Source organism: Oratosquilla oratoria, chromosome 23, assembly GCF_046742065.1.
Source record: "Oratosquilla oratoria isolate Oo_2021 chromosome 23, ASM4674206v1, whole genome shotgun sequence".
Taxonomy (NCBI): Eukaryota; Metazoa; Arthropoda; class Malacostraca; order Stomatopoda; family Squillidae; genus Oratosquilla; species Oratosquilla oratoria.
Genome location: NC_134799.1, coordinates 17,810,859 through 17,826,505, shown reverse-complemented (window position 1 = coordinate 17,826,505; position 15,647 = coordinate 17,810,859). Strand labels below are relative to the sequence as shown.

The following is a 15,647-nucleotide window of genomic DNA, read 5'->3' as shown; positions in this document are numbered from 1 at the left end:
TGCATTAGCTTAGAAGGTAATATAGCCTAAGTTCAAACAATACATGAAATCAAATCTAAATACAATAATTGGAAATCAAGGATATAGAATAAGTTGAAATTGCACAGGAACTTGTGGCTAGTTATGATAAATTGGAGAGTAGGTAAATACATGCATATACATACATATACCAAAGGCTTTTTCCCCCTCACAATGGAGGTAGCCAATAAACAAAGACATAAAATCCACTCCCACCCATTCCATCCCCCCCCCCCACAACCCAGCTCCCCCAGACGACGGATCACCCCTGCACCTCGCCCACTGCCCTGGGCCAGAAGCAGTGCTGCAAGACACAGTATATCCACAGCAAGACCACCTAATCAAACTGGCAACCCCTCACCTCTCCATCCCCCCATACAGAAATGGAGAAGACGGGGAGAAATCCCTTTGGACTGTGTCAACTTTTCCCCCACACACACACCACAGCACCACCCATACACAACAACTCTCCATCCACCCCCACCCCCATCCCCATCCCTCCTCAACAGACACTCCCCTCCCTCCCAATACCCCACCCCACCCATCCATCCCATCTCCAGTCGCCCCCTCATGTTCACTCCTTCCACCACCGCCCTCCACACCTCCCCCACCAATCCCTCTTCACTCATTCCCTCCATGTGTCCAAACCATCCCAACACTCCTCCACTATTCCCACCTCCCAACTCCCCCACCCCTACTCCTTTACACAATCTTCTTCCAGCATCCACCCCCAAAGTCTACCTCTCACCACACTTTCCAATCCCCCAAGGCACCCACCCACCTCTCTCAATCCACACTCCACCCATTTCCACTCCTCCCCTCCCACCACATTCTCACCCACGTATCCAAAACCATCCACTTCCTCCAGTCTCCCTCCCCAACACTCACCCCAAGTCCACTGCCACCCTCTTCCCTTGCACATCCCCATCACCCCACCCCCACCCATCCTCAACCTCCCTCCCCTTGCACACCCTCCCAAACCCTGTAACCAACCTCCCCAATCCCTCCTCCAATCCTGCCACAAGCATAGCACCACCAGCAAACATCCAACCCATCTCCCACCAATCCCCATCCTCTCCAAATAACACCAATCCCCGACCCACCACCCCCACACCACCCCATCCATGTACAAACTGAATAGCCAAGGCAACACAACGCATCCATGGTGAAGTCCCAAACCCACCTCATATCACTCACTCTCTCAATCTCTGAATCCAACACAAATTCCACCACCCTCACAAAAACTCCCAACCACTCCCAAAAGCCCTCCTCCCATCCCATACATCCAAAACACCTCCCACAGTGGCCTCCCATCCACCCCATCACAAATCCCCCCCCCCAATCCACAAAGGCCCAAAAAACATCCCCACCCCTTCCCAAAGCTCTCCTACACATCTGTCCCACCACAAAAATCTAATCCACACAACCCCCACCCATCCCAAACTCACACTGTTCCCCACCAATTACTCCCTACATTCCTCTCCCAATCCACTCATTCAAGACCCTCCCACAAGCTCTCCCAACCACACTGAACAAACCAATCCCTCCAAAACCAAAACCACCACACTCACACCCCTCCCCCACCTCCCCCACAAAGCAGAACTACACAGGCACCCCTCCAGTCCTCTGGCACTCCACCCTCTCCCAAACAAACATCAAATAACCTCACCAGCCAGTCCACCAGCACTGCACCTCCTCCCATTAGACATTCAGCATGACACCCATCCAACCCAAGTGCCTTACCAGCTCCCATCATCCCAACAACTGCCCTCACCCCATCCTTCCCCACTTCTCCACTCCCCCCCTTCATCACTGCATTTTTCTTAGTGCTTCCTACTGCAACTATCTTTCCCTCTCTATCCTCCTTCACATTTAGCAACTCCCTAAAATAATCTGCTCATCTTCCTCTGACTGCCTTCTCTTCCATTATCATCTATCCATCTGCACCTTTTACTTTTTTCCTGAACTTGATTTGCCTCCCCTTCCTCTCTTATTTTTTTTTCCCAAAACATATTTCTATTACTTTCAAAAATCTGTCATATTCTTACCCCATTTCACATTTGCTCTCCTCTTTGCCTCCTTTATCTTGTGCTTTACTTCTCTTCTCTTTTCTTTGTACCTCTCATATGATTCTCTTGTCCTATTTTGTAACCAATCTGTGATAGCTCACTTCTTCTCTTCTACCTTCTTTGCTTCCTCATCCCACCACTCACTACCCTTCCTTCTATTTCCTCCCATCCTCCTTGTTTCACATGCTCTCTTTGCACACCTTGTGACTCCCTCCTTGAACAATCCCCAATCCTCCTCCACTCCTTGTTCTACTCTATCCTTCACTCCCTCCCACTCCTCTCTCAGCTTCACGTACTCCTTCTCTTTTTCTTTCTCATTTAAGCAGTTCACTTTAAGCACCTCCCTACCTTCTGTCCTTTTCCTTTTTCTCATCTATCCTCCACTCTCAACTTACCTTCCACCAAAAAATTATCTGATACCCCACTCTCTCCCCTTAGAACATGTACATCCTTAACTCTTCCTACTATACTCCTGGTTACCACTATATAGTCTATTAACACACTCTCTACCACCCTTCCATCCACCACCCTTTCCCACATGTACTTATGCTTGACTTTCTTCCTAAACACTGTATTTGCTATCATCAACTCTCTTTCTAGACATATCTCCACCATCAACTCTCCACTACAATTTTTCTCTGGAACTCCACACTTACCAACTACCCTAGCATTAAGGTCTCCCAATACCACTACATTGATTTCTCCTTAATCCCTCTATGCACTCATTTAAATGTCCAAAAAGCCCCCCTTTCCTCTACACTCTTCTCACAACCAGGCCCATGTACACTTACAAAAACCCACATCTCCTTTCCCAGTTTCACCTTCATCCACATTAACCTTGAAGAAACCTCCTTCCACTCCACCACATGTTTACCTATCTCTTCACTTACTGGTATAGCAACCCTTCTCTCTCTTGTCTTCTCTTCACTTCTGACACTCCCAACTACACTCTCAAACTCAAACTCACCCCTCCCTTTCAACTTAGTTTCACCCAATGCCAACACATCCATCTTTCTTCTCACAAACATAATGCCTATCTCTTCCCTTTTACTCTCATCTGTACCACATCTACACACATTAAAAAACAAACCTTAGGGTACTAGTTGGAAAACTCCTCCCAGACCCTTTATGCCTTTACTTTTTTTTAGGAATATCATCTTTGGGGCTACAGGGAGAAAGATGCCTAGTCATATCCCTGTCCCATTTTTGTCACCTTATATGACTCAAGTGGAAAGACTTGGTGGCAGTATTCTTTTTTCCGACCACAGCGTTCAGCAATATGAGAAAATTAATATTCAGAGAAATGGTACAGGACAGTAACAAGAGTGGAGAGACAGCATAATGGAGGGACAGTCGCAGTACGGTAAGGTATCATCATTTCTCTATGAATAGATATTTCCTCTACTACAGACAAAATAATGTGTGGCGGTCCATAGGGGCACCCCATTTAGACCCTAATATATCAGCTGCATGCTACTTAGCAGCTTTTAACCCCACAATAACATGCAGCCAATACCCCAGATGGGGATTTAGGTAAATACATATGTTTAATCCTACCAATCACATATTTCCCTCATGCTACACCCTCTCTTGTTCCTTCATGTGTGTATGACTATTACTTTACTTGTCATTACATACTCTCTTATCTATCACTATGTCATGTAGTAACCCACCTTCGTCACCTTCATGATTCTTCATGTTGTGGAGAACTAACAGAAAAAACATTAATTCCTGCTTTCCCTCACCTCATACTTAGCTCCTCCTGTAGAGTTCTACACATCTTTGCATTTACCTAAATGTAGTACAGGAAAGGATCTATGTTTGTTGGATCTTGTCTCCTGCTCTCTAATTTATCATACCTACACTCAAATTGTGTATTAGTTGCTATGTTGCATCAGTACACAGAAGATCTTCTTTCTTGTCCTTTCTACTATTTCTTTAAAGTACAATGGTCTCAATTTTATTCTTGCCTACAAATATTATTGCATATCCAACAGGTATTCCAAGAAGCTGTATAGATCACTTTACAGTTTAAATTCATATCACCATGTCACCAATTATTGCATTAGTCATTATCAATATTAAGGCTCTTCTATGTTTTCCAGCTGAGTACCTCGTTCTAGGGCTTTATTCTGTGTTTTTACCTGCCAATGAAAAATAAAGTTCTGAGAGAGAAAGAACTAAATCATTATATTTCTCATTACACTATTCATATAATTTCAATAACATAGTATATATAGTCCCATGACTGACTGCATATTTTCAAAATCATTACAGCACTATCACCTTTGAAAAATCTCTTAAAGTATATATATATATATATAAACAGTACTAAATACACTACAGAAATTGGAACATACTGGATGACTAAAAGATAAACTACTTTATTGAATTTCTGGAAGGATAGGTACATTAGGACAATAGTTAATCAATTAACCCACTGCTCCAGATCTTTCTTGCTGGAGTCCCATGGTTTCCAGGTAATTGACAACAGCCACCAGATTGGCCTCCAAGTCACTCAAGGAAGAAATATTGTGTTATCTGCATATGGTTAGGGTGGGGCAAACTAGGATGAGGTGTTCAATGACCTGTGCAATGGTTGCACCTGGGGTACGTTGCTTCTGTGGCCAGGCCTATTATGAATTAGTACTGTTTTACTTTCAGATGGTAGTCTGAACATAGTCATACTAGTGTGGTTCTTGCTTCTTATGGGAGATATTTTTCAATGGAGTCAATGTCTGGAGGGGTTTAACTCCTTCCATGGCAACACTGAGTATACTTATTTTCTCAGCTCTTTTTTTTTTTTTTTTTTTTTTTTTTAAGAATTGGATGAGCATATTTGTCCAAATGTTTATTTACATTCTGGAGCTCACTACGTGTATACTCATCAGTATTTGAATTCTCTGAGCCTTTCTTTGTTCAAGACGAGTCATCCCACATCTAGCAACACAGCACAGTAAGTTTCCTTAGTCCCCTCAAGGCATTCCAAGAAACACATGCTTGGCTTTCCACCCTTCACCATACAACATTTTACTTTTATTTTTTGCACATATAATGAAAACAAATAGTGATTCAAGCAATAATGATGTGTCATATCACCTGGAGGACTCTGATAGTGAGTCTGTTTAATGCCATCACTTTCAGAGGATGAAGACTCCAATAGTGAGTTAGAACTGGTTGACTCTCGTCAATGGTAACGCCTATAGATGTCTGATGAAAACCTCACCCTTCCTTTTCCACCTTTTCCTTTCACTGGAGGGCTAGGTATTTCACATGAAATCAATGCAGAGGAAATGGAACCTCTTGATTTTTTATTTTTTTATTTTGAGGATGAGATGATTGAAATTATTTGTACTGAAACAAATCGCTTTGCTGAGCAAACAGGGCAGAATGATAGGAAATGGCAATCCACAACACCAGCAGGAATTCATGTTTTTTTTAGCACTAAATATGTTAGGAAGGATTGTGTAAATGCCAGAGCAGGAAATGAGCTGGTCAAAAGATGAGTTATTAGAGAGGCCAGTTTTCAGTAAGGTAATGACTTTGAAAAGGTATAACAAGATCAAACAGTACCTACATTTTGCAAATAATGAATTGTTTGATACAGAAAATCACTCCAATCCAAAGATTTTCAAAATTTATATCTATATGAAATCAGAAAAAAATCCAGAAATTGTATACTCCAAGAAAGGACATAGCTATAGATGAAAGTCTCATGCTATTCAAGGGGAGACTGGAGTGGGTGCAGTATATTCCATTAAAAATTAGATTTAGAATTAAATAGTTTCTCTTATGTGAATCAGAAATGGGTATGTTTGGAAGTTCATAATCTATATTGAGAAAGGGACAATACTTGATAGGATATACTAGGATCTCCCAATGACATCACAGGTAGTGATGAATCTAAGCCTTTGCTTAAAAAAAAAGGATGAAAATTGACTGTTGATGAATACTACAATTGTCCACATCTTGCAGATATCCTTTTTACATACTGGACAGATATTCATGCCACAGTTAGGTTCAATAGAAAGGAGTTACCAGAGCAATTCAAGAAGGAAAAGTTGAAGAAGGGAGATGTAATTGCCTATCAGAGAGGAGAGGTAATATCTCTAAGGTGGAGAGATAAGAAGGACATAGCCATGCTCTCACCTGTCCATAATCCTGCTATGAAGACAGTTACAATGTCATGAGGAGAGGTAAAGAAGCCACAGGTTGTACATGTATACAATCATAAAATAAGTGGTGTTGACAAAGTAGACGAACAACTGGTTGATTATCCAATACTCAGAAAATGTGGAATTCATTTCTTCTGTATAGTGAACCATTCAAAGAAAATGAAGAGGCAACAAGAAAACCTCTTACCGTACACATTTAAAATTTCACTTGGAAACTGTTAGGTCCATATTCAGAAAATACCTCTCAGAGATTCCCCATCCAAAAATGAGAAGGCCTTCAAATTCAACATGTGTTACTCAATTTGAACAAAGACACTCATGGAAGTGCCGGCGATTGAGAAGAAGAATCCTACAAGAAAATGTGTAAACTGTGCAAAGAAACATGACCATAATGGAAAGCCAATCAGAAAAGAATCATGCTACATGTGTGAACTATGTCAAGTCCTATTGTGCATAGTGCCATGTTTTAATCATACATATACCAAGGCTTTTTCCCCCTTCCAAGGGAGGTAGCCACAAAGGGAAAGGCATAAAAACACTCCCACCCATTTCATCCCTAAATACACTCCACACCCCTCCCACCCTTCCTCTCATCTGAGCACCTCCTGGATGACGGGTCATCCCTGAACCCTGCCCACCGCCCTGGGTCAGAAGCAGTGTCGCAAGACACAGTACATCCACAGCAAGGCCGCTTCATTTAATCGGCGACCCCCCCTCTCCGTCCCCCTTTGCATATAAGGAGAGGACGGGGAGAAATCCCTTCGGGCTGCGTCAAAATTTACTCACACATACTACCCCACCCCCCACCCCCCCGCCCATTCCTCCTCATGCAGTCACAACATCATCCATATACAACCATTCTCCACTCACCTCTGTCTTCCGTCCTCTCCCTTCCTTCCTCAACAGACATTCCCCTCTTCCCCAAAGCCCCCTTCACCCCATCCATCCACCTCATCCTAGGACGTCCCCTCATGTTCACTCCCTCCACATCTGCCTTCCATACCTCTTTTACTAGTCTTTCTTCACTCATTCTTTCCATGTGTCCAAATTTTGGAAATGTTATCATACAAAATATACAATAATTAAATTTTGGAAATGTTCATGTCAGTAAATAAACATTTCTTCAATATGATTCTTTCAGTCTTTCTTTCCTTTTAATATACAAAATAATGGAATGAAGTGGTTTTTCTATGAAAAATACTATTAATTAAGCAAATAAAAAAGTCATCTGATTTTGGAACACTTTTAGACCAAAAAGTTGCCCAAGAAGGAATTAACAGAGCAGGGAGTTTGATGGTCAATCTAGAAGTGCTTGTTTTATGATCTGAGTGTGAATGTGTTTTTGTACAGATATACAGGGTGTGAACGGTAATTGTTTCATTGTTTCAGAGACACAGTGTGGAAAGACACAGGTAACCACACCACTCAAAACAAAAGCAACATAAGAATGAAGGAGACTGCAAGAGACCATAAGGCCTACACTAGGCAGCTCTGTATCCATCACCACCTGTCATCCCCATCCATAAAGTTGTCTAATCGTTTCTTAAAACAACTGATAGTTTCAGCGCTTACTACATGGTTACTAAATTAACTCCATTCGTCAACCACCCTATTAGTAAACCAATTCTTGCCTATTTCCTTCTTAAATCTAAATTTGTCCAGTTTGTAACCATTACTGTGAGTCTTGCCCTGTTGTTTTAATATGATGACCTTGTTTGTATCACCCTTGTTAAAGCCTTTGATCCACTTGAACACCTCTATTAGATCACCCCGCACTCTGTATCTTTCCAAAGAGTGTAAGTTAAGGTGCCTAAGCCTCTCTTCGTAAGGCAAATTTCTGAGTCCATGTATCATTTTGGTCATTCTTCTCTGTACTGATTCTAGTGAATTGATGTCCATTCTGTAGGACAGAGACCAACTGTACCGCATAGTCAAGGATGGGTCTAACTATCGCTAGATAGAGTTTAATAATTAATTACCTCTGCACTTCTATTCGTTACCATCCTAGCAATGAAACCTAATGCTCTGTTAGCTTTATTCCTGGCACTAATGCACTGTTTCCTGGTTTTAAGGTCCGGACTCACCAGAACTCCTAAGTCCCTCTCGCACTCAGTTTTCTCTAAAAGCGTGTTTTCTAAGCTGTATCTATTTTCGGGGTTGTGTAGCCCTACATTTAACATACTACACTTAGAGATAATGAAATTCATTTGCCATTACACTGACCATGTGAACAATTTCTTAAGATCATCCTGCAGAATCTCTGAGTCGTCTCCTGACCTAATTAGGCATCCTATTTTAGTGTTGTCCGCAAACTTACTAACATCACTATCTATCGCATCGTCTAAGTCGTTTATGTACATAACGAACAACAAGGGACCCAAAACCGAGCCCTGGGGGACCCCACTAGTAACACTGACCCACCTAGATTTTATTCCATTTATGGTGACCCGCGGTTTTCTGTTACTAATCCAAGCTCTAATCCATTCTAACACTTTTCCTCCTATGCCATGGGCTTTGATTTTATTTAGTAGGCTCTGGTGTGGCACCTTGTCCAACGCTTTGCTAAAGTCAAGGTAAATAATATCGAAATTATCATTGTTATCTGACGCCTTATATATTTTAGTATACATCAAGACTTTGTCTCAGCAACACCTTGCATCCATGGAGAATTTTACATTTCCTCATCTATGGTAAAGGCATGCAGTACTTATGTTAATCTCCGCCAGACACAGCAGTAGCAAGATCTCAGAACTGCTAAAAGTGACTGAACAGTTCATCAGAACCATCATGAAGGAATTGATTTCTTCTGACTACAATTATGAAGGTGTTGCCAAGAGGAAACATCATTCTCAACAATCAGACACCATCAGGGATGCTGAATTTGTCACTCAATTGTAAGACATGGTTGATGTAGACCCCAGCCGGTCCATGAGGTCCATTGCCAGAGAGCAGCAAGTGTCTGAGGGCACTGTAAGGAAGTGTTTGCATGAAGATATCAAACAGACAAGATGCATAAGGGTCAACTACTCTCTGCAAAGATGCAGGAGAACCGCTTCAAGAAGAGCAAGAAGATGCTCAACAAACTGAAGCACCCTCTGGAGAATGACATGCTCTAGTTTTTTTCAAACAAAAAGAACTTCTGCCAGGACCAGACCCACAACTCTCAGAACAACAGGTGGTTGGCTGTCTATCCCAAGAATGTGTCAATAGTCATGAAAAACAAGTTTTCTGCAATTGTCAGGGTGTTTGGGGTGGTCTTCAGCAAGGGCCAAATCATGTCCCCATTCTTCTTTCCCCAGGGCCTCAGGGTGAGCACCAAAGTGTACATCAACATCCTACAGATCCATGTGAAGCCATGGATTGAGTATAGCTGCTGGTAGACCCTACATGTGACAACAGGACTCAGCACCATATTACATCTCTAGAAAATCTCAGAAATGGCTCTCCGACAATGTCTTTGACTTCATTGCTCTTGATGTATGGCCCCCTAACTCACCTGACCTCAACCCTACAGACTGTTTTGTATGGGGTGCAGTTCAATGAGATACTAACCACACCCCATGCAAGAGTAAGGATGATCTGATCAGTCGGATCAAGATCGTCTTTGCCAATCTCTCCAAGGAGGTCATGAAGAAGGCCTGTGCCAGGTTTTGAGGGAGTGGTGAGGACGTCATTGATGCCAAGGGTGAATTCATTGAGTAACAGGACACCAGAAGTGTGCTGATATAGAGTCTGTTTTCTTTTTTGCAATAAATGCATTTTCAACTACATTGTGACTTCTATTGTGAAGTCCAAAAAAATTAAACAATTACTGTACACACCCTGTATTGTATGATGCAGGAGGTAGGTTGTTGCAGATATGCTGGTGTACTTTTTGTTCCATGGCTGGTGGTGCTTGTGGGGTGTAATGAGATGGGAGAGTATAGTTGAGGGCTCTTACATAGTATTATGTGCCTATCATTTTCATGTAATGTTCTATGTGGAGGATTATGGTTCTAAATTTGGGTGGTTTTGGTGCATCCTGTTTGTATTATCATTGTTTTATTTTGTATAGCTTGTAGGGTGCATGTTTGTTTTCCTGACTGCTCTTGTTGTTCCCTAGACTGTCTGAGCAGTCCCATCTCCCCAAGCAATGTCACGGCCAAAACAGGGTTTTCCCACTAATCCTTTATGGAGTGTATGTTGTGTTGTTTGCGTGTGTGACTGTGTATAATGCAGTCTTCCATGACATGTTGTATAATATGGGGTGAAGTGTTACATCCTGGGCATTTGTCCATAATGCAGTCATCCAGGCTCTTCTGGTACCTTAGAAGGGCTGGATGGTGGACGCACTTGATCACAAAACAAATACCAGCAACTTGTACAAAACATTCAACAGTATTACATCATCCAACAGTAACACAACACACTCTCACGCAGCAATAACCACAACAGATAATTTACACTCAAATAGACAACAAGCAAACACACTCCTTGGGGAGATGAGACTGCTCAGACATTGTGCAGGATATGTAGGCTATGTTTCTTGTGTGACCGATACATACATACATACATATACCAAGGCTTTTTCCCCCTTCCAAGGGAGGTAGCCAAAAAGGGAAAGGCATAAAAACACTCCCACCCATTTCATCCCTAAATACACTCCACACCCCTCCCACCCTCCCTCTCATCTGAGCACCTCCTGGATGACGGGTCATCCCTGCACCCTGCCCACCGCCCTGGGTCAGAAGCAGTGTCGCAAGACACAGAACATCCACAGCAAGGCCGCTTCATTTAATCGGCGACCCCCCCTCTCCGTCCCCCCTTGCATATAAGGAGAGGACGGGGAGAAATCCCTTCGGGCTGCGTCAAAATTTACTCACACATACTACCCCACCCCCCACTGAATTTTACCTTATCGGTCACACTTTTCAAGAAAAGTGAAAAGTGTGACCGATAAGGTAAAATTCAGTTCTTCAAATAAGTATAGTTGGCACAATGGAGAAAGAAAAAGATGAAGAAATATTAAATGAACCAACAAAGAAAGGCCTGGATATAAGTAGGGTAGAATTGCCGAGAGGAGTAATTCCCAAGAAAACTTGTTTAATTGACACACCAAGAATAGACCAAAGGTGGGAGAACAACAGTTTTTCAAGTTTTCAAAGAAATCCAGGAGAAATAGGTAAAGGCTTAGATATAGATAAGAGAAGTTAGATATAGCAATGCATTAAGAAATCATGAAGTAAACAAATTATTGGAAGAAATCATACACCTAAAATTGGACTACCGAGCTGTACTTAGGGAATTGATTACTTTGCATAAGAGTAACAAGCAAATGATTAGAGAATTAAGTAAAGAGCCAAATTTATATGCTCAAAAGAGAAAACGAAAGAATGAAAAATGAGGACAAAAATAAAAATGAAGAACTAAAAAAGGTCAAAGAGCAATTACAGGTAGTGACCGGAAAGGTGGAAGAGTCAATTAAAGAAACAGACCTCATTGAAATAAAAAATCAATGGAAACAAGAACAGGAAAATAAAAAAATATCCTTTAGAGAAATAGTACAAAAGCAGATGGAGGAAAATACAAAAGAAACAGTTATAAAAGTAATTAAAGAAAAGGAAAATTGGGTGAGACAGTTGACAATGGTAAATGTATTGTGGTTTATGGTATCCATGAAAAACATGATGTATTTACCTACTTGTATTTTGTGGGAAAGGGAGCTAAGCTCATGGTGTCCCCCTTTGTATCTCGCAGTGTCTAGTTTGCTCTTAAACTCATGAATGGTTTTTGCGCACACTATTTCATTGTCCACTTTGTTCCAAGTGTCCACTACTCTATGTGGAAAATTGTTTTTCTTCAGATATCTTCTATAACTATGTTTTTTTATTTTCTTTCCATGTCCTCTTGTGCTTCTTTTGTCCCAGTTTAACAAGTCCTCTCTATTGAGTATTTCTGTGCCTTTCATGATTTTGTAGATGGTCAATAGGTCACCTCTCTCTCTTCTTTGCTCCAGAGTTGGTAACTCCAGTTTAGCCAATCTCTCCTCATATGACAAGTTTGCACATGCAGGTGCCTTTTTTGTGGCTGCTCTCTAGATTCTTTCTATTTTCTTTATATTCTTTTTGGTACTGGGTGACCACAATGTTACCGCATATTCTAGTCTAGGCCTTATCAGTGTGACCAATATTTCTTTAATCATTTCTTTGTCCAAATATGTAAATGCCACTTTTATTGATCTTAGCAAGTTGTAGGATTCTCTGACAATTTTGTTTATCTGTTTATCATAGGACAAGTCGTTTGAGATAATTACACCCAAATCTTTTTCGGATCTCTCCTTCTTTACCTCCTTGGTTCCAATTTTATATTGTCCTGATATTCTATTTTTGCTTTTTCCAAACTCCATTATGCTACACTTGTTAATATTGAAGTCCACTTCCCATTTCTGACTCCAGTTCCATACCTTATTCAGGTCTTCCTGCAGTGATTCGCAATCCTTTTCAGTTTTTACTTTCCTTAACAGTTTGGCATCGTCTGCAAAGAAGCTCATGTAACATTTCACATCATCCATGTCATTCACATAAATAGCAAACATTATTGGAGCCAATACAGATCCTTGTGGTACTCCACTGATCACCTCTTTCCAACCTGAATATTTTTCTCTGAGCACTTCTCTCATCTTTCTACCAATCAGGAAGTCCTCCATCCATTTTAGTAGGTTCCCTTGTATCCCTCCTATATGCTCCAGTTTTTTTGATAATTTTTTGTGTGGTACTTTGTCAGAAGCTTTTTGTTAGTCTAGGAAGGCACAATCAGCCTATCCATTCCTTTCTTGCACTATGTCTATTAATCTTGAGTAGAAACATATTAAATTTGTGGTACATGATCTTCCTTGTCTGAACCCAAATTGTCTTGGGCTTATTATGTTGTCTTCCAGGAGTTTTACCCATCTATTCTTGATTATTTTCTCACAAATTTTGGCTACAGTGCATGTTAGTGAGACTGGCCTATAGTTAGTTGGTTCTCCCTTGTTTCCTCCTTTATGTATTGGTACAATGTCAGCATTTTTCCAGTCTTTTGGTATTTTTCCTTCTTTGAGTGAGCAATTTATGTTATGTATTTTGTCCATTATTTCTTCTTTGCATTCTTTTAGAATCCAATTTGCAATCCCATCCGGGCCATGTGATTTCCTGACATCAAGGTTTGCTAGGTGTTCCAATGTTTCTTTTTGTGTTATTGTTATTTCGCTCATGGGGGGAGATAACTTTTCTTTACCTTTGTCCCAATATTGTGCTTTCTCTCTAGTGAAGACAGATTTGAAGTGATTATTCATGACTTCGGCTATTTCTAATTCTTCTGTGTATTTTATATTACCTTGGCATAGTTTCACCATTTCATGTTTGTTTTTAAGTTTATCATTCATGTATTGATAGAATAGCTTTGGTTGCTCTTTGCATTTATCTATAATGTCCTTTTCATGGTTCATTTTTTCCTCTCTTCTCACTTTAACATACTCATTTCTATAGTTTATATAAACTTCCCATTTTCCATTTTTTTTCTTTTTTTTTTTCTTTTCTCCACTTTTTCCAAGCTCTGTCCCTTCTGTCTTTTGCCTCACTATATCTTTTGTTGAACCAGCATTTAATGTACACTCTCTCCAGCTTCTGTCTTGGTATGTGTCTATTCACCCCATCATTGTAATTATCCATCAAGATATCCCATTTCTCTTCCTAGTAAAAATTTTCCCAGTTTCTGGAAGAATTTCTTTAGTTTTGCAAAGTCCGTTTTGTTGTACATCAATCTTCCTTTCCTATGCTTTTCATTTCTCTCCATGTATATTTCTTCCTTTAGTTCAGTTTCAATGAGTATATGGTCACTCTTTCCAATTGGTGTCTTGTATTGGATTTTATCCACAATCTCAGGTTATGTTGTAGATATTAAATCTAGTTTCAATGGCTCTTCATTATTTCTGTATCTGGTGTTTTCACTGACCCACTGAGTCATTGTATATTCCATGGTCATATCCAGTAGTACATTACCCCACAAGTTGTCTCCTCCTCTCACTGTCATGTTTTCCCAACAAATTTCTTTGCAATTGAAGTCCCCAATAATTACCAGATTACCTCCGCCCAATAGTATCTCATTTAATGATTGCCTTGTCTCTTCTAGCATTTTCGTATGCTCGTTCTCTTTCCAAGCGTTCATTTTTGGGGGCACATAAGTCACCACAAACTTTCTACTTTTCATGTTCTTGTCTTCGACTTTTATCATGATTAGTTCTACATTACCTTTGCCTTCCACAATTTTTGTCACATTCAAGTTTTTCTTGGCCAAGAACATGATTCCTCCTCCCTGTTTCTTATCTCTGTTTTTAATCCAGTAATTGTATAGTCCATGTCCAACATCAATGGATGGTATAGTTTAGTCTCCACAATTCCCATTATGTCTGGTTTTTCTTCTAGCAGGTAATCATTAAGGTCATTCAGTCCTGAGATTAATCCGTCGATGTTGGTATAGGCCACTTTCAATTTTCTTCTCACTACATTTTTTTTTTTTTATCTTTGGTTTGCCCATTCTGATGTACCATTTCCTCAGACTCATGTCGATTACTCTCCAATGGAATTTCTTGCTTTCTGTCTCCGTTCTCTTCGCGTTTTTTCCGTTGCTTAATTTCTTAGTGTCTTTTCTTTTTCTAATTCCTCAATACTCATTTCTCTTTTTATCCATATCTTATTGTACTTTTCACTCCTTGCCAAGTTACCTACTTTTTCAAATATGTCTTCTACTACCATTTGTGATCTTAGTTTTATCTTTAGGGGTTGATTTCTATCCTTAGAATAGTGACCAATCCTATATGTATTGTCAACATCTTTACATGCTTCTTGGGCTCCCTCATGAATTTCTTTTGGGATTTCTATTGCTGTCTCTTTTTCTTCTTTTTCTCTCATGTACCTCACCAAACCATGTTTTTCTTTTAGTCCATATACCACAATACATTTTTCCTATCCACTGTGTCTCTGACCCAATTTGATTTTTCATTAATTACTTGGATAATTGTGTCTTTTGCATTTTCCTACATTTGTTGTTGGACTATTTCTTTGAAAAATGTGGACTGACAAACAAATGAGTATAAAAGATGAGTCCCAGTTTTGGTTTCTTTTCCATTGAAAGGATTTGGCTATAAAATTTCACCACTGGATGATTCATGGTTGTCTAGGGTGAGCAATATTACTGATAATGTTTTGGCAGAGGAGTCTTTTTTTTCTGAGCTACTCTAGTTTCCTTAAGTAACCTGGGTATTCTTAGCAGGATTTGATTTTTATGCTGGATTATCAATGTTAGGACATCTGCACAGGTAAAGCACTTTGGTGTTATGTTCTGGATCTGGTGTTGGGAGATCACTTGT

The 15,647-nt window shown here is 40.4% G+C and overlaps 1 protein-coding gene across 8 annotated transcripts in view; it reads right to left on the bottom strand.

Moving 5' to 3' along the window:
• Window positions 1–1,390: 1,390 nt before the first annotated feature.
• Window positions 1,391–15,647, bottom strand: part of LOC143038001 (uncharacterized) — a 158,601-nt gene continuing 144,344 nt past the window's right edge. For 5 of the 8 annotated variants that reach the window (XM_076206804.1, XM_076206809.1, XM_076206805.1 and 2 more), the window contains one exon: window positions 1,394–4,231. In XM_076206804.1, the coding sequence (XP_076062919.1) occupies window positions 4,169–4,231 (63 nt within the window). In that variant the 3' untranslated portion in view covers window positions 1,394–4,168. Of the gene's footprint in view, window positions 4,232–15,647 lie in introns of all 8 variants that reach the window. The other 3 variants (XM_076206808.1, XM_076206810.1, XR_012967543.1) reach the window with 2 other exon arrangements.